The sequence below is a fragment of the Hemiscyllium ocellatum genome, chromosome 34, assembly GCF_020745735.1.
Source record: "Hemiscyllium ocellatum isolate sHemOce1 chromosome 34, sHemOce1.pat.X.cur, whole genome shotgun sequence".
Classification (NCBI taxonomy): domain Eukaryota; kingdom Metazoa; phylum Chordata; class Chondrichthyes; order Orectolobiformes; family Hemiscylliidae; genus Hemiscyllium; species Hemiscyllium ocellatum.
This window is the reverse complement of record NC_083434.1, coordinates 26219961-26242815: the sequence shown is the minus strand read 5'-3', so window position 1 is coordinate 26242815 and position 22855 is coordinate 26219961. Positions and strand designations below refer to the sequence as shown.

Here is a 22855-nt window from a genome sequence, read left to right as displayed (position 1 = left end):
ACTTTTCACTATATCTTGTTACATGTGACAACACCGATCAATCAACTGGGTGAGGTGAAACTGTCATTTTGTTGCGGTAGCTATTTTGTTTTTGAGCACTTTGCTTAGATTTTCTCCTTCATTGGCACTATATCAAGTTGATTTTTAATGTAATTCAACAATAAATTAGTTTAATCTGTTTGAGATTTTACTTACAAATGCCCTTCCATCAAGTTATGTCTTCTGCTTTCCAAGTTAGATTCAAAGAGCTAGAACGTGGTTGAGCTAATCTCTTTTACTTCTCCCTGCAGCTAGTGAATAGATGCTTTGTTGCTGGGCACATATCTCTAGTGACTCAGAATTAAATATGGCACCCCAAATGTACATTCTAATAACAATGAGTTCCTATTTCTTCAAGAAATAATGTAACATGATCATTAGAACTTGCTAGTGCCAAGGCTACTTGCCGTCCTGTGTTCCTGGTGTATCCACCTTTGTTTTGACTCCAGTTAGAGTCAAATTGGATGTTAAAACATTTTCCCATGGATTTTCTCTGTGCAGACATATCTGCAAAATTTATGATGACCACCAGGAGTTTCCTTTTACGGGGAAGTGCATAACTGTAAGCTGTAGCTGCAAGATAGTTATCCTATAGAGCATAATTTTAAACTGTTCTGCAAAATATAGAAATGTAATGTTTTCATGGATTGAGTAGCCAGGTCTGGAATGTGCTGCCTGTTTGATGGAGACATGTTCGAATGAGGCATTCAAGAGGGCATTTAGATCATTATTTAAATAGAACCAATGGGCAGGGATGTGGAGAAGGGCAGGAGATTGCCACCACCTCCAAGATTCACTGCAGAAATTCACTAGAGGTCATGAGACAGCAAACGCATGACCTCTACCATTTAGAAGATCTTGAGTATCAGATGATGTGAACACCACCACCTGCATGTTCATTGATAAGCTACTCATCATCCTGACTTGGAAGCCTATCACTTTCCTTCAGTGTTGCTGGTCCAAGTTCTAGCTTTCTCTCCCGAACCTTGTACCTATACAAAATGGTTGTCATTGTTCAAGAAGACAGCTTATGCCCACCTTCTAAAGGGTAATTAGTGTTGGGCAATATATGCTGGGCTAGCCAGAGAAACCCATGTCCTTTGCATTTATGTAAAAAAAATGGAAATGCTCAGAAAGCCAGTAAAGACATGATGACCCAAAGGCAGTCTCCTACACTGAAACAACTCTGTGATTCCAAAGAAACCCGTACCTGAAGTGGTGAGAATGTGGATCCAGCAGCCATAGTTGAACTGAGTAGTATTTTCTACATCAATTTCCAAGAGTAATATACAAATATCAGCAGGATCTCCATGTTATTCTTCAACCATTTTCAACACCAATTTACCCCAAAAATGAGACCACTAAGATCTGATCCCATGCAATCCACAACCGCAAGAGTTTCAGATCTGACCCAAACAAAAACAGATTGCTGGCGAGCCTTAGCTGATCTGGCAGCAATGGGACAGTTCTGAAGAAGAGTCATTGGATTTGAAATGTTAGCACTGTTTCTCTCTCCCGAGTTGCTACCAGATCTGCTGGGTTTTGCTAACAGTTTGTATTTTTGTTTTAGATCTCCAGTATCTGCACTTCTTTGTTATATTTCAGGTCTGATATGTTGCCTGTGGTGAGTTGACTGATCCAAGAGTAATATACAAATATCAGCAGGATCTCCATGTGGAGTGATGGAATTGCCAATGAAGTTGAAGGTATTAATGTCATAAGATAGAATTGGAAACTCAGGGTTAGGGTGCTGAGCTAGTAATTGTGTTCATATCCTACAATGACAATTTGTGAAGTTGAATTAGTTCAGTCTGGTATCTTGTAAACTAACTTCAGGAAAATTAATTGTGATAATTGCCAGATGATAAAAATCTATTCCTAATGTCTTTCAGGAAAAGATCTTCGGCAGTTTGGTTTGCATGCAACATCAACTTGTAATACTGGAGATAGTGAATAACTACCTCTCGTGTTAGCCACTGCAAAGGTTTTTTTTAAAGAAAGGCGCAGAGTTGCTTTTTAACCTATGTTACTCATTAAACATTGGCAATTATATTGCGTACACTTGGGAATTTTTTAATTTACTTGTGGGATGTGGGCTAGCTAACATTTATTGCCTACTCCTAGTTGCCCTTGAGAAGGTGGTGGTGAGATGCCTTCATGAACTGTTGCAGTCCATGTGCTTTAGGTTGAAATAGCTAGAAGTGAATCTGCTGACTTCAACAAAGTACAATATGTTGCTTGGAACTGAGTTTACCATGGAACCAGGTCATGTTGATTAATTTGTGTAAGAATCCAGTATGAAGATTTAAACTACAAATGTTTATAGTATTATCAAATGCAGTTTGCACCTTTATAAATTAAATATATTAATGTGAACCTGATTTGTCAATTAGCATTGGCGGTATAAAGGCTGGATCAGAATCTGCAGCTGTTTATCAGTAGGTGAACTTACACTACACTTACTGCAGCATTTCCAAAAGGTGGCTAATCACCACAATTAAGATTGGGCCATAAATGCTGGCATGGCCAGCACACCCTTATGTCTTGAACAAAATAAAACATTACAGGCCTTCTGGAGATATTTGTATCGTTGACAGCCATGGATGAAATGCTGGTAGACTGGATGGGTCCACTATTATTCAAAGTTTATATCGACGATTTGTGTGAGAGTATAGAAGGTATGGCTGCTAAGGTTGCAGATGACACCAAAATTGGTGGTAGAGTGGACTGTGAAGAAAGTAATCTAAGAGTATAATGAGTTCTTGATCAGACAGGCTAACAGTCCAAAAAGTGGCAGATGGAGTTTAATTTATATAAATGCGAGCTGTTGAATTTTGGTGAGACAAACCAGGACAGGACTTACATAATTAATGAGATAGATCTGGAGAGTGTTGTTGAACAAAGACCGAGGGGTGCAGATTCATAGTTCCTTAACGGTGGTGTACTGATAGGATAGCAAAGACGACGTTTGGCATGCTTGCTTTCATTGGTCAGAGCTTTGAGCATAGGGACTGGGAAGTCATGTTGGTGGCTGTAGGAACCATTGGTGAGGCCAGTTTTAGAATACTGCGTACAATTCTGGTTGTCCTGTTACAGGAATGTTGTTAAACTAGAAAGAGTACAGAAAAAATTTACAAGAATGTTGCCAGCTCTAGAGGGTTTGAGTTATGAGGAGAGGCTGGATAGGTTGGGACTTCTTTCCTTGGAGTGTTCGAGGCTGAGGGATAACCTTGAAATTATGAGGGGCATAGATAAGGTGAATAGTCAAGGTCTCTTCCCTAGGGTAGAGGAGTCCAAAACTAGTCAGCATAGGTTAAGGGGAGCAGGGTAAGATTTAAAAGGGACCAAAAGGGCAATGTTTTCACACTGAGGGTAGTGCACGTATGGAATGAGCTGCCAGTGGAAATGGTGGAGGCATTTAAAAGGCATATGGACAGGTAAATGAATAGGAAGGGTTTAGAGGGATATGGGCCAAGCACAGGCAAATGGCAGTAGATTAATTTAGGACACGTGGTCAGCATGGACCATAGTGTCTGTTTCTGTGCTATATGACTCTCAATGGCTATTGGAAAGCTGCACTCCAAATCTTCAAACATTAAAAGTTATGTAAAATGGTAACGTCATTAAAGTTTATTTTTAACATACAGGATATGAATCACCCCATCATTAAATGTTAAGTTTTGAAACATTGACCATATCTGGAGATTGCAGATCAGTGACTTTGAAACTGACCCATACAATACATTAGCAACTGCTGTATTCTGTTCTACTTTAATCTGTTTGATTATGTTAATAGGATGTAATTTCCTGTAGTAGATAGTTCATTTGCCTCTAGCATTTTGGAGAATTTAAAATACTTTCTGTCAGCATTGAAGAAAGTTTTGCAGAATTGCCCAATCTACCAATGGAAGTTTACCTAATTTCCTAATCTGTGGATTTACTTCGCTAACCCTTGCTCCTTTCTTCATCTGCAATTAAAGAGATTGGTTTTAGTCAATTGTAATAATTTCTTCTATTGCATCAAATTTGTCTGATTAATCCTTCTATGAAGGCAATCAGTTTTCTTTATTGTTAATTCCAATGTTACTGCTTTATTAACTCAGCTGTTTTTGAATCTTTCTGCATCAGTTAGGCCTTGTGTATTAATTAATGTACATGTAAATATAAACAAGCAGTTTTATGTGTAAACTTTGGTCTCCTGATGTGATATTTTCTACTTTTGGGATCACAGGATAATGTGAGAGTTCCATGGGATATCTAGCTTTAAGGGAACAGACATAATAGTCTTGGAGCTCAGACAAGCATTCAAAAGGAGGTCATTTGCAACCATATCAGCAAATAAAAAGCTGGACAAATGACCAGGATTAACTAAACTCCAAACCTCTAATTGATTTGAATTTGTTGGGGTTGTTTACACAAAAGAAGTTTGTAGCTTTGTTTGATTGACAGTTTATTAGCTTGTAGTAAGTTTTGTCTTTGTGAAATTGATTAAAATGCAAATATGAAGAAATTGATTTCCTGAGGAGAACTTAATGTATAGAAGGTTAAATGGGTTTCTGCCTCCACAAGACTGCGATCATGCCGTGTTCTGAAGTATTGCTTGTCAATCTGGATGCTTGTGCTCTTTGAAAAATGTTGCATTTTTGTATGCACTCATTCTCCACCCAACACCTCCACATTCCGTCATGTTTTCTACTCACCTTCTCTTGTTTCTTTCACCTTCAATACTGCCCTGTTCAAGGCCACCCACAGTCTGGTCTGTCTCCCTCAACCAGTCCTCCCAGTTCTTCTCTGATGTGTCTGCAATTCAGGAGGTGGTGGGGTGGAGGCTGAGGGGGTGTGCAGGAGTCTCCCATTGTTAACAGACACAAACTCAGCCAAAGCACTTGTTGACCTAACTGAGAAGCACGCAAAGCATGTAAGAAAATCTCTAAATCACACATCAGACTTTAATAGCAAAGTGCAAACTCGGATTGTAAATTAATGCTGTGCTCCTCTCTTTAAAGCAAAATCCAACAATTGTTAGTGCATTGTGCAGTTTACCCACATATTACTTCACATATGCTAAATCTAGAATTGATTTAATGCTGGTTTCATATCAAAATGAAACATATAATAAATCTTCTCTTAACCTTCTCTGCCCTCAGGACTACAGTCCAGTTTCTCCTACCCCACCACTTTATAAAAGAGGCACAAAATTAAACCCTGGGTAGACGGTGCTTTCCATCCCCAGCCCCTGAACATCTCACTATTCACGTCCCTCCACCCAAAACATGATCACCATACTTTAACATAATAAGGATTATATGAGCTCAACAGTATGCACTTTAGATATCAAAGTGGAATATCAGTTTCTGAACTAATGTTCTAGCCTAATTTTAATCTTGAGATCTATTGTAATGGTGCTTTCAGTTTGGGAGTGCACTCCTACATTCAGTAGGGAGGATCCACAACATAGGGAAGATATAATGATAAAAGTAAAGCGCTGTGGATGTTGGCAATCTGAAATAAAATCAAAGTGGCAGAAATACTCCGCTGGTCTGGAAGCAGCTGTGGAGAGAAAAACAGAGTTTCTAGCGGTTAGGAATAAATTACTGCAGATGCTAGAATCTGCACTGGAGATGACTCTATCACTCTCTGACAACAAATCTGGAGATCATAGCAGGTCAGACTGCATCCACGGAGAGATAGCAAATTCATGTTTTGACTTTTCATCTGGCCATTAGGACCTTATTTAGGGAGCAGTGCTGGTTCACCAGAGTGAAGGCAAGCTTAGAGGGTTGAAATAGGAAAACAAGTTATATAAACTTGACTCATACTCCCTTAAGTATATAAAATTGTGGATGACTTGGCCAAGGTATTTAAAATGATTTGACAAGATTGACACTGAAGAACAATTTCCTCTGAATGCAATCCAGATGAGGAGGCATCAGAAATTAGAGTCAGCTATTAGGAAAAGAACATTTTCTTCATGCTGGAGTGGAAATCTGGAACTCTTTCTCCAAACAGCTGTGAAAATGTTGCTTTCAGTCAGATTGTAAACTATGAAGCAAAGGTGAGTGAAAGGGGTTGAAGTGAATAAAAGATCACCTATGGTCTATTTGAGTGGTAAAGCAGGCCCAAGGGCCTTAATTAGCAATTATTCCCAATTCGTACAATTGATCTGTGCTTTGCCTAAATCCATGCTAATGAATGAATTATTTTAACATCACAATCATTTTGAAATTTCACTGAAAATATTCCCATGAGATATTTTTGCTGCACTACTGTAGTAAAGCATCAGAATGGTCAAATATGGTTCATGATGTAATGGGCACTTAAAAGAGAGACTTAATGTTACGTTTTATATAATATTTCTGTCACCCTCCTTTAATTTAAAGGATGCTAACATTCAAAAGGAAAATATGTTTCAGATTCCTAAGTGTGACTTCAAATTTTTCCTTCAGTTTTGGACGTGGTGACTAAATTGGTTGAACATTTTAAAATTGGTTGAGTGTCAAGACTTGCTCAAAAGTTGTGTAGTGAATTCTACCCTTAATCCCATTTCAGCAATAATGTTGTTTGACTGCATTTACCAGCAGGAGCGACACACAAATACAGTAGCGCCTCGACTTACGAACTTAATCTGTTCTGGGACCCAGTTCGCGAACTGAATCAATTTTTCCCATTGTTCGGACAGCGTAAGAATGCTTGGACGTAGCAACGAACGCTGTTCACAGCGCACGCGCCAATGACGAACTGAATGAGATCGCGCGGGGCCTGAGAGCTTTTGCGTTCATACCTTCGTTCGTACCTTGAATTTCGTATGTACGTTGAGGCAAAATTTTACGTACAATCCTTTTTGTAAACTGACTTGTTCGTGAACGGGGTCATTCGTATGTTGAGGTGCTGCTGTATTAGGATCGAAATTATGTTCAAGCGCCCTCTAGTGGAACTCAAATGCTAAGTTTCCTATTCTAGAAATGATACTATTATTTGGAGAACTAGCAATGGAAGCATGTTTTTAAAAATATATTATTTGCTGTTGAAGTTGAGAATAAAATGTCATGCACTAAGGCTTTATGTATTATATTATTGCAGTTTGGTTTGTTGTTGGCAATGACTAATAAAAGCTATTCTCAAGGCATCCTAAATACTGTATAGAATTTGTCCGCTTAGGAGTGAAGCAGTATTTCATACCAGTGTAATGGACTACCCATTCCACCCCATTTCCAGAGTAGTGGAATTCCCCTCTGACCCAAAAGAGCAGGAATGACAGCTAACTTTCCAGATGACACCAAGATAGGTGGGAAGTAACATGGCAAAGAAAGACAATCTGGCAGGCAGAGTGTTATGTGAAAAAATGTGAAGTTATTCTCTTTGACCGGAAAAATAAAAAAGTAGAATATGACTTAAACAGAGAATGACTGCAGATTTATAAGGTGCAGAGGGATTTAAGTATTCTAGTACACAAGTCACAAAAACTTAGTATGAGGTACAGCGCATGGCCAGAAAAGCTAATGGGATGTTAAATTTTATTATGAGAGGAATTGAACATAAAATAAGGGTGTTATGCTTTGCTTGTACAGGGCATTGTACATTTTTGACTCCTTATTGAAGGAAGAATATGAATGCATCAAAGGTGATTCAGAGGATAGATACCTAGAATAATGTGGTTGTCATATAAGGTTGGATTGGACAATCTGGGTTTGTTTCTGTTGAAGTTTAATAGAGTGAGAGATGACATGATTGAATTGTACAAGATCCTGACTGGTCTTAACTATGTGGACATGGAAAAGATGATTCTCTTATGGATGAATCAAAATTAGGGATTGAAGGAATCTCTTTTAAGATGAAAATGAGAATTCTTTTCTCTGAGGGTTGAGTGACTAGAACTCTCCTTCAGAAAGTGGTGGAGGAGGGCCATAAATTTGTAAGACAGAGGTAGTAAGACTCATTTTAGGCAGAGGAATCAGGGTTGAATGGAAATGTGGAATTTAAAATGCAAAGAGATCAGCCATGATGTTACATGGCAGAGCAGGCCCAAGGGACCACATGGTCAATTGCTGCTCCTAACCTGTGTGTCATTGTGATGGTCTACTCACGTCTTTATAGTAGTCAATTAATTTTATCCCATATACTTTAACTGAGGATTGTCCTTTTAAACTTGTTTATGCAGAACATTCAGCATTATCCCATGCTTCCTCTCCACGATGTCATGCCCTACCCATTGGTACAGAGACCACCACAAGATGTGGCCGAGTAACCTTTGCAGAAGATAAAACCCAGGAGTCCCCAGCAATGGATCCCAACTTGAAGTTTCAAGATGAAGCTGAGGCCTATCATAGGATCACCTCCCGTACACACTTCACCCCACATCCAGGTACTGTACTGTTCTGATAGTGCAAACTCTATACAATATGACACAAGCAGGAAAAGGCAGACAGAATCTTTCACCTAGTCCTCATATTGTCCCTAAGCGCATTCGTTGAAAGTGAGAACTGCAGATGCTGGAGATTAGAGTTGAGAGAGTGGTGCTGGAAAAGCACAGCAGGTCAGGCAGCATCCGAGAAGCAGGAAAATCGACGTTTCGGGAAAATGCCCTTCATCAGGAATGAGGCTGGGAGCCTAGGGGATTGAGAGTGGTGGGGTCCGTTTAGAACATAGAACAATACAGCGCAGAACAGGCCCTTCGGCCCTCGATGTTGCGCCGACCTATGAACTATTCTCAGCTCGTCCACCTACACTATCCCATATCATCCATGTGCTTATCTAAGGATTGTTTAAATCTCCCTAATGTGGCTGAGTTGACTACATTGTCAGGTAGGGAATTCCACGTCCTTACCACTCTCTGCGTAAAGAACCTGCCTCTGACATCTGTCTTAAATCTATCGCCCCTCAATTTGTAGTTATGCCCTCTCATACAAGCTGACGCCATCGTCTGAGAAGAAGACTATCTACCCGATCTAATCCTCTGGTCATCTTGTATGTCTCTATCAAATCCCCTCTTAGCCGCCTTTCCAATGAGAACAGATCCAGGTCTTTCAGCCTTTGCTCATAAGACCTTCCCTCCAGTCCAGGCAACATCCTGGTAAATCTACTCTGCACCTTTTCCAAAGCTTCCACATCCTTCCTGAAATATGGTGACCAGAACTATACACAATATTTCAAATGTGGCCGCACTAGCATTTTGTACAGTTGCAGCATAATATTGCGGCGCCAGAACTCAATCCCTCTACAAATGAAACCTAACACACCGTATGACTTCCTAACAGCACTATCAACCTGGGTGGCAACTTTGAGGCATCTATGTACATGGACTCCAAGATCCCTCTGCACATCCACACTGCCAAGAATCTTTCCATTGGCCCAGTACTCTGCCTTCCTATTATTCTTCCCAAAGTGCATCACCTCACATTTATCTGTATTGGACTCCATTTGCTACCTCTCAGCCCAATTCTGCAGTTTATCCAAGTCCCCCTGCCACCTGTAACATTCTTCCAAACTGTTCACTACTCCACTGACTTTAGTATCGTCTGCAAATTTACTAATTCATCCATCTATGCCTGCGTCGTAAGTCATTTATAAAAATGACAAACAGCAGTGGTCCCAAAACAGATCCTTGTGGCACACCACCAGTACCGGACTCCGGGCTGAATATTTTTCATCAACCAGCACTCGCTGCCTTCTTTTGGAAAGCCAGTTTCTAATCCAGACTGCTAAATCACCTCAATTCCATGCCTCTGCATTTTTTCCAATAGCCTACCATGTGGAACCTTACCAAAGGCTTTACTGAAGTCCATGTATACCACATCAACTGCCCTACCCTCATCTATATGCTTGGTCACCTTCTCAAAAAAACTCAATGAGGTTTGTGAGACATGACCTGCCCTTGACAAAACTATGTTGACTATCTGAACTAGCTAACTGGACTACATCTCCTCCCACCCTGCCTCCTGTAAAAATGCTATCCCTTATTTCCAAGACCTCTGCCTCCGTAGCATCTGCTCTCGAGAGGACCAGTTCCACCACAGAACACATAGATGGCCTCCTTCTTTAAAGACTGCAATCTCTAGTTCTCCCTGTATTCCATGAGATCCAACCTTGCTAATCAGTCTCCCATGGGGAACCTTGTCGAATGTCTTACTGAAGTCCATATAGATCACATCTGCCGCTCTGCCCTCATCAATCATCTTTGTTACTTCTTAAAAAAACTCAATCAAGTTTGTGAGACATGATTTCCCACACACAAAGCCATGTTGACTATCCATAATCAGTCCTTGCCTTTCCAAATACATGTACATCCTGTCCCTCAGGATTCCCTCCAACAACTTGCCCACCACTGAGGTCAGGCTCAGCAGTCTATAGTTCCCTGGCTTGTCTTTACCGACCTTCTTAAACAGTGGCGCCACGTTTGCCAACCTCCAGTCATCCGGCACGTCACCTGTGACTATCGATGACATAAATATCTCAGCAAGAGGCCCAGCAATCACTTCTCTAGCTGCCCACAGAGTTCTCGGGTACACCTGATCAGGTCCTGGGGATTTATCCACCTTTTAATTATTTCAAGACATCCAGCACTTCCTCCTCTGTAATCTGGACATTTTGCGAGATGTCACCATCTATTTCCCTACAGTCTATATCTTCCATATCCCTTTCCACAGTAAATACTGATGCAAAATATTCATTTAGTATCTCCCCCATTTTCTGTGGCTCCACACGATGGCTGCCTTGCTGATCTTTGAGGGGTCCTCTTCTCTCCCTAGTTACCCTTTTTTCCTTAATATATTTGTAAAAGCCCTTTGGATTCTCCTTAATTCTATGTGCCAAAGCTATCTCATGTCCCCTTTTTGCCCTCCTGATTTCCCTCGTAAGTATACTCCTACTGCTTTTATACTCTTCTAAGGATTCACTCCATTTTTCCTGTCTATACCTGACATATGCTTCCTTCTTTTTCCTAACCAAACCCTCAATTTCTGTAGTCATCCAGCATTCCCTATTGTTACCAGCCTTCCTTTTCACCCTGACAGGAATATACTTTCTCTGGATTCTTTTCTCATTTCTTAACGCTTCCCATTTTCCAGCCATCCCTTTACCTGCTAACATCTGCCTTCAATCAGCTTTCAAAAGTTCTTGCTTAATACCATCAAAATTGGCCTTTCTCCAATTTAGAACTTCAACTTTTAGATCTGGTCTATCCTTTTCCATCAGTTTTAAAACGAATAGAATTATGGTCGCTGGCCCCAAAGTGCTCCCCCACTGACACCTCAGTCACCTGCCCTGCCTTATTTCCCAACAGTAGGTCAAATTTTGCTCCTTCTCTAATAGGTACATCCACATACTGAATCAGAAAATTGTCTTGTACGCATTTAAGAAATTCCTCTCCATCTAAACCTTTTAACACTATGGCAGTCCCAATCGATGTTTGGAAAGTTAAAATCTCCTACCATAACCGCTCTATTATTCTTACAGATAGCTGAGATCTCCTTACAAGTTTGTTTCTCAATCCCCCTCTGACTACTGGGGGGGTTTCTATTATACAATCCCTTTCTTATTTCTCAGTTCCACCCATATAACTTGCCTGGATGTATTTCCGGGAATATCCTCCCTCAGCACAGCTGTAATGCTATCCCTTTATCAAAAACGCCACTCCCCCTCCTCTCTTGCCTCCCTTTCTATCCTTCCTGTAACATTTGTATCCTGGACCATTAAGCTGCCAGTCCTGCCCATCCCTGAGCCATGTTTCTGTAATTGCTATGATATCCCAGTCCCATGTTTCTAACCATGCCCTGAGTTCATCTGCCTTCCCTGTTAGGCCTCTTGCATTGAAATAAATGCAGTTTAATTTATTAGTCCTACCTTGCCCTGACTGTTTGGCTCACTTCTGTTCTCAACTGTATCAGTCTCAGATTGATCTCTTTCCTCATTATCTCCCTGGGTCCCACCCTCCCACCTTACTAGTTTAAATCCTCCCGAGCAGTTCTGGCAAATTTCCCTGCCAATATATTAATACCCTTCCAATTTAGGTGCAATCCCCCCTTCTTGTACAGGTCACTTCTACCCCAAAAGAAATTACAATGATCCAGAAATGTGAAACCTTCTCCCATATACCAGCTCCTCAGCCATGAATTCATCTGCTCTATCCTCCTATTCCTGCCCTCACTAGCTCGTAGCACTGGGAGTAATCCAGATATTACTACCCTTGAAGACCTCCTTTTTAAATCTCTGCCCAACTCGCTGCAATCTCCCTTCAGAATCTCAACCTTTTCCCTTCCTATATCATTGGTTTCAATGTGGATAGTGACCTCTTGCTGGCCCCTCTCCCCCGTGAGAAAATTCTGCACCCTCTCTGAGACATCCTTGATCTTGGCACCAGGGAAACAACACACCATTCTGCATTTTCTCTGCTGGCCACAGAAACGTCTATCTATACCTCGGACTACAGAATCCCCTAACACAATTGATCTCTTGGAAGCTGACATACCCTTCGTTGCATTAGAGCCAGTCTTAATACCAAAAACTTGTCTGTTTGTGCTACGCTCCCCTGAGAATCCATCACCCCCTACATTTTCCAAAACAGCATACTTGTTTGAAATGGGGATAGTCACAAAAGACTCCTGCCCTCTCTTACCCTTCCTGGAGTTAATCCATCTATGTGACTGTATCTGAGACTTTTCCCCCCTTCCTATAACTGCCATCCATCACATACTGTTGCTGTTGCAAATTCCTCATCGCTTCTATCTGTCTCTCCAACTGATCCACTTGATCTGATAACATTCACATCCAACAGCATTTATGGCAGATATAATCCGCAGTAACCCTTAAACTCTCTTTAAACTCCCACATCTGATAAGAAGTACATATCACTGCAAAGGCTATTCTTGCTCCTTCACAATCTACAGACCCAGAAAATAACACCGTCTTATTCCTCTGCAAAACACTGCACCAGGTTAAATTAAGAGCTATGGCTTATATTTTATGTTTAATCAAGAGACTAATCTCCAAAAACATATAAGCAAGAAAGAACCCACTGTACTCACTAATACAGCCTTTCTCTTGGACAGACTTAAAACAACAACTAACTTATCTGATTCTGTGTTGTGAACTTCACCCAAACCGGTTCCTCCAAGATTAGTTGTGAAATTCACTGTTTGTTAATTTTCCCAGATGCACTCCGATGTCCAGCGACATGTGAATTCAAAAACAGCAAAGGCAGTAACTGTGTAGGTTGTCTGTCTGTCTGTCTGTCTCTCTCTCTCTTGCACTGTCCTCACCATGTGCTTCCTTTGTCTGTTCTTCTCCCTTTTAAAACTGCTGTTGCTTTGACTTTTTTCCCAAAGTTCCAAAACAATGCGACAGCATATAAAACGATAATTGCTGCTCCTGGAATTCGAGGAAATCACCTCCAGCACCTAAAATACTTCAAAAAAAGGAGCGGCTCTTACAGCCAGAATTTTTCCCATCCTCCATCTTGGATTACCCAGTGAATGAACTGTTCAACCTCCTCGTGGGAGCACAAAGATGGAGAGGTCCAGGAAGGGAGGGAGGTGTCTGAAATGGTACAGGTGAATTTAAGTTCGGTTTGGAATGTGTTTGTGAAGTTGATGAATTGTTCAACCTCCTTGTGGGAGCACGAGGCCTGAGATGGTACAGGTGAATTTAAGGTTGAGGTTTTGTCTGAGATGGGACAGGTGAATTTAATGTCGGGGTTTTGTCTGGGATGTTAAGTCAGACTTTATTGTCATTGACTTATATATTTAAAGACAAAATAAATGGCAGATGCTGGAATCCAAAATAGACCAGCAGGAGACGGGAAGAACACTGTAAGCTCGGCAGCATCAGGAGGTGGAAAGTCAATGCTTCAGGTATGACCCTTCTTCAGGACTGAGGGTGGGTGAAAGAAGAGTTGCAGATAAAGGTGGGGAAATGGAGGTGGATTTTGGGTAGTGAGGGAGTGATAAGTGAACACAGGTAGAGGTTTTGACCTGATTAGTCAATGGGAGGAATGAATCCGGTTGGTAACTGGAAGGAAGAGTCAGTAAGAGTAATGGAAAAGAGGGGGAACGGCTGGAAAGAGAGTCAGGGGAGTCATCCAGCTGAAGATCTCCCTGGGTGGACGTCTTTCTTTTTACTGCAAATATGTTCCATATGAAAAGTTACCTTTAATAGAGAGAGTTTCCTAATTTCTTGGGTCTCTCTCGATGGCAGTTGCTCTCTCTCCAATTTTTCAAATGTCTGCATTTGTATATCCCCAACATTGGATCCTCTCATTGATTCAATTTTGGCAAAACAATAAATTCAAACTCTATTGAGTTTTAGTATCGTGGGAATAATTTAAACTGGTTAATTTTTTATTGTTGTCAAAAAAGCAACCAACTCAGGTATCCATTTCAGTATACTCTGAGACTGCCATCTCGTCATACCACAGGTGCTTGTAAGCTCTCAGTTCAGAGTAGCATTCACTCTCAAAGGTACAGTACATGCCTTCAACGTCACAGCAAGATGCATAACTTAGATTATCTGTGTGACTTGTGTATTGTTAGGCAATAGAGCTTTTTTGAGAGGGAGACCTCCATAAAGTTCAAATGGTACATCACACCATGTCTGCAAGAGAGTCACAAAGTTCGAGAAATACTCACGAGAGTTAATACTTTAGATAAATGATCGTTTTTCTAGAACTTGGAAAAGTTGGAGATATAACAAGTTTTAAAAGAATACAAAGTTAGTGAGAGAGGGAGAATTAGAGAAAGTTGAAGACATTAGAGATTAATTGACAAATTGGAGGATGGTGCTGGGTCTCTTTTTGCCGTGCACCATTATTCATTTTGTCATTAAGCCTTTCCTGTCTTCTGCACTGTCATAGACCACCCCCAGCCATTTTGGTTTTCCTCCCCACCACCTTTCATGCCTGTCCTTGCCTCTGTGTTTGCTTAGAACCTGTTAAGTCCCTAGGATGGAAGTTGAAGCCTGAAATGTTATTTTTTCTTTCGCTTCCTCGCGATGCTGGCTGACATGTTGATTATTTTCAACATTTTCTGTTTTCATGTTCAATTCTGAGAACCCATACCATTTTGCATTTGTGTGAGAATTTATAAACTGCAATATGAAAACTCTTGGACAATTCTGAGATATTGATAAATAAAATGCTATACTTTTATGGCAAAAGCATAAAATCAAATTGAACCAAATTAAAAACAACACAAATGGGCTTTATAACTTGACAACTGGCAAATTAGAAATAATTTACAATCAAATTTTATTTTAATCAATCTGTTCATACACATTATGACAAACCTCCAAAACAGGTTGGACCTCGATTTTCTATCCCAGAGGTAGGGGCATTGCCACAAGTCCATTACTATTTAGCAAAAATGCTGTATTCCTTATCAGAGTTTAACATATTGGACCTTAAAAGGGCTGCAGTCAATTGATACTTTTAATCCCCAAAGTCAGCTTGAACATACACTTGCAAAGCAAAAACAGTTTGCTTCTTTTTACAGAAATTCAGAATCAAACTCTGTTCTGTGTCTTCCCATTGTATTTTCTGTGCAAAGGTAACTGGTTGGCTTTTGCAGACTTCAGTTGGAGGACAGAGGGAAGTCTCAAAGGTTCCCTGAGATTCCTGTTTCATTAATAATTAGAATGAAATATTACCAATATTGAGGCATTGCTTACTGAAAAGGCTGCTGTACAAGAGTGCCCTCTGCTGGATTTTGATGGCCTCTCAACCTGTTCAATAATCAGAGCACTGTCTTACGTTTAGATTAGATTAGATCACTTACAGTGTAGAAACAGGCCCTTTGGCCCAACAAGTCCACATCAACCTGCCGAAGCGCAACCCACCCAGACCCATTCCCTACATTTTTCCCTTCATCTAACACTATGGGCAATTTAGCGCACTGTTAATGACAAGTAGGGGAGTTCTGTTTGCTGCCCTGGTCAACATTTGTCCTTCAACAGCATCATAAAATCTCTTCATTTATCTTGCTATAGTCATAAGGCCTTGATTCATGAGAATTAGTGGTGTTGTTTTTGACTACAGTTCAATAATGACTTCATTTCGTGGGCAGTTGAGCTGGGCTTTGTACTATCCTAGGGTATTATTGAATCGGAAGTTCTTTGTAATGTATGGTATTCTCTGCAGGCACCTCGCAGACACCAGGCCGTCACCTAGCCAATTCGACGGCATCTTGCACTTTCGCCGGTTCCTTTCCATCCAATGACGTGAATGGAGAAAAGGAAAAAACTGGAGACCAGTTCTTCAGGTTGGTACGTGATCATCCTGCAGAGATGCTAAAACTACTGGGTGGACAATCCTCAGCAGCCTTGAGTGTGCCAGCCTCTCATTCCAATCAAACAGGGCAGCCACATACAAGAAGGCATCCCACACCTCAGAAACCTGGTAGTGACGACAGAAAGGGAAATGCTACTGGCACCAAGGACTGTGAGGTGAGTTGCTGCACTCAACACAAGAGATGAGAGAAAGAGAGGACAAGTGGTCTTGTGAATTTAAGCAAAGCTGTGGATAAACAGAGCCTAAGGGGAAAAAAACCAAAAATGCTAGAAAACTGTCAGTAGATCAGGCACAGCTGTAGACTGACCAGTTAACCCTGTTTCTCTCCCTCTCCAGATGCTGCGTCAGTTCCTGAGTGTCTTCCAGCATTTTTTATTTCTGATCTAAATATTATTGATTCGTAGAATCAGGGTGCTGAACTCATCAGATGCTCCTGATTGAATCTTGTCCAGGTTACTGGCTTAAAACTTTCCAATCACGTTTTTGCAGCATTTTGCCCTCTTATAAAAAGACACAGATTCTAGTTATTTCCAAGTTATATCAGTAATCTTCTACTGCAGGGAAAAGCTAATTCAGAAATTAATTGTTATTTTAAAGCTTTCAGCCTGAGGCATATCGTTCAAGTGCATGCTTTAAAACTATTATCCACTCTCTTGTTGGTATCCTACCTATGTCAAAGTGTAAATCCTGCATTTAAAGTTATAAAGTCATAGAGTACTGCAGCACAGAGACAGGCCAATCGGCCCAAACTGATCCATGCTGACCAAAATGTCCATCCACACTCACCCCATTTCCCTGCACTTGGCCCATATCCTTCAAATGCTTTCCTATCATCATGTATTTGTCCAAATACCTTTTAAATGTTGTTAATGCATCCGTTTCAACTGGCAGCTTATTCCATAATCATATCACCCTCTGTGTAAAGAGTTTCCCCTGTGGTTCCCTTTTATTCTTTTCCATCTTACCTTAAACTGGTGCCCTTTAGTCATTGATTCCCAACCCGGGGAAAAAGACTGAGTGCATTCTCTCTATCCAGGACTCTCATGATCTTATACACTTCTATAAGATCCCCCATGCTCTTAAAAGTCCAATCTCTCTCTCTCTCTCTCTCTAACTCAGTCCCTTGAGACCTGGCAACATTCTTATAAATTCCTTCTGCACTCTTTCCAGTTTAATAACATCCTTCCTATAGGCACAGTGACCAAAACTGAACACAGCACTTCTAGTGTGGCCTCACCAATGTCCTGTACAATGGTAACATAACTTCCCAACTTCAATACTCAATGCCTTGACTGGTGAAGGCTAGTGTGCCAAAAATTGTCTTCACTGCCCTGTTTGCCTGTGACTCTACTTTCAGAGAACACTGCACCTGAACTCCAAGATCCTCTGGTCCATTATACTCCTTAGGGCCCTACCATTCACCATGAAACTCCTATCTTGATTTACCTTTCCAAAATACAACACCCCACACTTATCTATATTCAATTCCATTTGCCATTTCTCTGCCCACTTGCCCAGCTGAACAAGGTTCTGCTGCAATTTCTGATAACCTTCCTCACTGTCCATGATACTGCCTATTTTAGTGTGATCTGCAGGCTTACTAATCATGTCTTGTACATTCTCATCCAAATCATTGATAAGCATAACCAACAGCAATGAACCTAGCACCGTCCCCTGAGACACTACACCAGTCACAGCCCTCCAGTCTGACGAGCATCCTTCCACTATTACCCACTGTGTCTGACCATCAAACCGATTGTGTATCCAATTTGCCAGCTCTCTCTAGATTCCATGTGATTAACCTTCCAGAGCAGCCTACCTTGGGAAACCTGATCATTTGAATGGACAAAATCATATGCTACGAGTAGACAGGATGCACTAAACATGGTAACCCACTACAGTGGCCTCAGACACTGGTCTCCATCCAACACAGTGCTGTCCGTTGCCAACCCTAGCATGTCCATCTTGCTCAAGTTTGTTCTATGTGAAAACTCTTCCTTAATGAGGGAGAAATATGTAAGCATAGTAAATCTGTCCTTTGAGGACAATACCGTTTTTCCACAGTGTGGCAGTGATAACTGGCAATGGATTGACTTAAAGTTTTCAGTAAATGTTTTGAAGATGATTTTCTTCCTTTAATAAAAGCAGACTATTATTGCAAGGAATTGAACTTTATTTTGCCAGTTGGTAGATTAAGCAAATGCTGCAATGTATTTGACATCAGCTGATGTATTATTTTGTGAGGTTGTGAGAAAACAGTTAAAACTGAATTTTTCACTATTGTTTGGTGTATGATTTCCATTTTACAGACAGTTCAATCAGTGTCCACTGACTTAGTATCTACAGAATGTGGAGGGGCTGCTGAAAATTTTTTTAATACAGATCTCATGGATAAGTTTCTAGATCTTGTTGACAAATATTGGAATGGATCTAAGTCTCTTCATTGTAATGAAACATTTCTGAGTGAGTATTTTGTGGTTTTCTTTCATAAGTGTACAGATATTTCATAGGATGAACGTGTGTTAAATAATAAGACGTTTGCTAGCCTATTTCCCCCAATTGCCTTCAGTGTCAGTTGTACTTCACTGATCAGCATACTCAACTCAACTCTTAGAGTATTTTGGGCTCCAGTTTCACTCCAGATATTTGAGCATAGCCAGGTGTTTGAGTACAGTACTTAAGGGAATGCTTTACTATCAGATGTGCCATCATTCAGGTTAGATATCTGCCCCCAGTAGAATGGAAAAGATCCAATGGTACAATTTTGAAGAAGATCAGGGGAGGTCTTCCCAGTGTTTTGGTTAATATTTATTCCATAACTCAATCACAATGTTTCAAAGATTCTTCACTATCTGTTAAGCACACTGGCATGTGCAGAAATCATGAATAGCTCTATATCAATGCAAATCCAACTTACCATTGATGTCTTTTGGAACAGAATCTTTAGGAGTATTGAATATAGTCCAGGAATGAAACCGATGTCTTTCTCATTTTTCACAGTGAGGATAAATGAAAACTCTTCCTTGTCGATGTAACGGGTTAAAAAGAATAAACAAAGTATTTTATTGGCTTTCAGCTCTTTGATGAGTTTCTGTTTTAGGCTTTGCATTGCCTTAGGAAACCCACCCAGTGAGATTGATCACTAATTAATTATGAAGTGGCTTTGTCGTCATAGTTTTCATGTCAGTTACTAGATCTGCAGTTAAGAAGCAGTTGTTTGCACAATATTATGCAGTATCAGACTTGTTTGAGTCAGACATCAGGATGGAATGAAATGTCAATCTATAAGATTCATTGTGAAACTGTTCTGATACTCTATTAAGTAGCATCATCAGAGCATTTGGAACGCCTTCTCCTCTTCTTTTTCCCTAATAATTTCTCACTTCTTTCTTACCTCCTCTATGCCTCAAAATATCTTAAGAGTTATTTAATATTGCACTCACAATCTAAATCAACAATCTGATTTCCCTCTTCCAATAGGATCATCTCTTTAGAGTCATACTACTTCGAACACAAGTGCTTCTCATTTCCAGCAAGACATTTTACATGGAGGTTTTTAATTGTCTTGTTTGTTCAAAACTCTTTACTGTTATATGGAATAAGCAGCGTAAATTGTACATTCACTTTATGCTCCCTGCTGTATGAAAACAGAGTGCTAACATAGTATGTTTTGCTGTTGACATTCATTATATTGTTTAAATAGAACAAGCAAGAAAAATGATGTGTGGCATTCACGAGCAAGTGGCACTCGAAAACCAGCCAGAAGAAACCAAGAAGCTTCAGGAAGGAATAAACGATTTAAGAGCGAAGAATGAGACTTTGGAAAACTGCCTTTGTCAGCAGAAACAACAGTATACTGAAGAATTCCAAAAGCTATCTGTGCAACTCACTCAAGCTCAAAGAGACATGGTAGGAAGAGTTCAATCGTTAATTCAACCTACACCTGTGAAAGACAGATTGCATAAAGAGGAATTGTTTCAACAGGACCTTCAGCAATGTAATTGTTAGAAATTGAGATTAATGTTTCAGGTTTTAGACCACACTTTTTTCTAACTATTGAATTTGATTTGCATTGAGTTGGCACATTTTGCAGGGCATCACGAAATCAGGCAGAAGCTCTACAGCCTGTTGAGCTTGTTCTTCCAATTTATTAGTACATGGCTGATTTGTCACTTAAATCTATCTGCCCATACTTGGTTTGTAACTGTTCATATCCTTGCCTAATAAAAGTCATTAATCTCAGTTTTTACTTAATTTCAACAATTTTTTTGGGGGGGTAAGAATGTTTCAAATGTCCACTATTCATTGTGTGAAGCGATACTTCATGTCAGACCTCCTCAGCAGCCTAGCTCTGATTTTAATGGTAAACACCTTTTGCTCTGGAATCCTCCACAAAAGGAAATAGTTTATCTCAATCAATTGCATTAATTTCATTAATCGTCTTAAGCATGCCAGTTGAATGAACCCTTACGTTTTCATATTCAGGGGAATTTGAACTTTGTGTATAATCCCTTCAGTGCTTCGCAAATGTAGCTGCATCAAAGATATTGATGATACTAACAATTGAATAATTTAGAGCTTGATTCAGAGAAACCCAATCTAAAAGAAAGTTGCACAAGAATGTCCAGTTGGTGTCAGTATTAACCTTTTTGTGTTGCAAGCAATTATCTCTGTAGCAGAATTGCCAGCAGTTCCAAGATTTATCTCTAGTGAGGTCCAAAAAGACTTCTGAATTTGTGGCTGATAAAAGGAAATTCGTTGTGAATTAAGCATTGGGAAAACCAAAGCCATCATCTTTAGCCTTCACAAAAACTTTGCCTCATCAGTGATTCTGTACCTACCCCAAACTATTGCCTCAGCATAAACCAGACTGTTCACAACCTGGGAGCCAGTTGATCTTGAACTGAACTTGCAACCTTTTATTCTCTGTATCACAAACATTATGCACAGACCCTATACAAGGTTCTCCAGTGTGTTAGCAGTTCCAGCCAGGATACCTCAAATTGTTAAATTCCCAGGTGGGGAATGATAAACTGGCTCCCCTTCTTTATTCACCCACCACCTCATTTTGTTGCAATAATGTTTATTTAAAAGCAGATCACTTGTCGATATCTTTCTGCCAGACCTAAATGAGTTTATATTTTAAAAGGAGCCAATTTAACTAGGCTTTCTTGAGTTAACAAGGAGTGAGTTTATTATAACTAGCAGATAAAGTAAAACTCACCACAGTCCCAGAGTACCATCGGGCTGCTGTTGCCTCAGAAGGAGGCAACTGGTGATGGTTTAACATGAAGGTCACTAAACCTCAAGTGAAGGTCAAGAAGATGAGACCTTCATGTTAGCCTCAACCAGTGCAGCAATTGAACCAACACTCGGCATTGCAAACCAGTCGTCACCAACTGAACTAACCAACACTGCTCCCCCCCGTCCACCATTACTTTCCATCGCTGTCCTGATTGCTCTTCTGTGTTCCAACCTCATCACATTCACCCAGTCTATGTTCCAGGATACCCCACCACATTCCAGAGCAAGATCTACCTTTCTGGGCCACATTTTCACAGGTCAGATTTGAGGGGCCATGAAGTATCCTGTTCCTGTGTATCTGCTCTAGAAGTGAAAATCTGAGACTAAGTCCTGGTCCCTTGTCACCCTCGAACCCTCTGACTCCTATTATGCTGTCCATCCACACATCGGTATTTAAAGTTCTCATACATGTGTTTATGTTTTCCACAGTCTTAGTACTCCATAACTCACTCACCTTCTGTAGCCTGACAACCCACCCAGGAGCTCTGTATTCCTCCAGTTCTGGCCTGTCATATATCTCCCAATAGGCAGAAGTGGGTACTGCAGGTTAGAGTCAAGATTAGAGTGTTGCTGGAAAAGCACAGCAGGAATGTGCTTCATCATTCCTGATGAAAGGCTTTTGCCTGAAATGTCGATTTTCCTGCTGCTTGGATGCTGCTGACCTGCTGTGCTTTTCCAGCACCACTCTAATCTTGATATATCTCCCAATCCCTTTGTCCCACCACTGGTGGTTGGTGGTTTCAACTGACCGGATCATACGATCTGGAAATCTATCTTCAAATCTATTTTACTCTCCTACCTCCGTTTTTGTAAAACCTATTTAATAAAGTTTTTAAGTCACCTTCTACTATCTCCTTCTTTGCCACTTTCTATCTGATTAAAATCCTATAAGGCATTTTGTGATAGTTTAGAATGCTAAAGGTGTTATATAATTGTAAACAAGTGTTGCAGTCTTACCAACAACATCATGGCACAATGATAGCACTGTGTTCCTTGGAGCAGCTGATGCTATCTTTAGGAAGCTGGAACAAGTAAAAGGATGCCTGGGCACATGTAGAAAAACATTGGGGGTATTATTGGCAGAAGAAGTGTAACAATACATTTCTTGGAATGTTGAGATCTCTGAATGAGATTTTTTTTAAAACTTGTAAGAGTGTAAAGAGTACGCATCAAGACAACAAACAAAAAATAGGATTAACCTTAGTCGAAATATGATTGGACAGAACCGTAGTTTAAGAT

At 40.4% G+C, this 22855-nt stretch overlaps 1 protein-coding gene across 3 annotated transcripts in view; it reads left to right on the top strand.

The window, feature by feature from the left end:
• The window catches only part of cep72 (centrosomal protein 72), a 155064-nt gene that overhangs the window by 111624 nt on the left and 20585 nt on the right, over window positions 1-22855 (top strand). For all 3 annotated transcript variants that reach the window (XM_060849960.1, XM_060849959.1, XM_060849961.1), the window contains 4 exons: window positions 8198-8401; window positions 16163-16467; window positions 18622-18775; window positions 20016-20221. In XM_060849960.1, the coding sequence (XP_060705943.1) occupies window positions 8198-8401; window positions 16163-16467; window positions 18622-18775; window positions 20016-20221 (869 nt within the window). The remainder of the gene's footprint in view (window positions 1-8197; window positions 8402-16162; window positions 16468-18621; window positions 18776-20015; window positions 20222-22855) is intronic.